The sequence below is a fragment of the Antrostomus carolinensis genome, unplaced genomic scaffold, assembly GCF_000700745.2.
Source record: "Antrostomus carolinensis isolate BGI_N321 unplaced genomic scaffold, ASM70074v2 scaffold30971, whole genome shotgun sequence".
Classification (NCBI taxonomy): Eukaryota; Metazoa; Chordata; class Aves; order Caprimulgiformes; family Caprimulgidae; genus Antrostomus; species Antrostomus carolinensis.
The window spans coordinates 1-306 of NW_010295355.1; the positions used below are offsets into that span (position 1 = coordinate 1).

General features: G+C 50.0%; 1 protein-coding gene across 1 annotated transcript in view; it reads right to left on the reverse strand.

Annotated features, from left to right (window-relative positions):
* Positions 1–12: 12 nt before the first annotated feature.
* Positions 13–306, reverse strand: part of LOC104532698 (collagen alpha-1(I) chain-like) — a gene marked incomplete at both ends in the record, with an annotated part of 553 nt that continues 259 nt past the window's right edge. Inside the window, 2 exons of the mRNA XM_010177964.1 lie at positions 13–48; positions 147–181. Of these exons, the coding sequence (XP_010176266.1) occupies positions 13–48; positions 147–181 (71 nt within the window). The remainder of the gene's footprint in view (positions 49–146; positions 182–306) is intronic.

Sequence of the window (306 nt, forward strand, 5' to 3'; positions counted from 1 at the left end):
GGCCATACCCACCCTGTCTCCTTTGGGGCCGGTGTCTCCTTTAGGACCCTGTGAGGGAGATGGGAGATGGGTGGTTAGAAAAGGGGGTTCTCCAAAAGAAAATAGGTGGGTGACATCACGGGGAGGGGGGGAAAGGGGATTCTTACCTCTACTCCAGCACTTTCTGGGTAGGTGGGGGAGGCTGTGGAGAAAGGATTAGATTAGATTAGATTAGATTAAATTAGATATTAGATTAGATTAGAGTTTAGAGGAGCCCAACATGACCCACCCCACAACCAAGAGGAGAACACTTGAGCCAGAACCAGC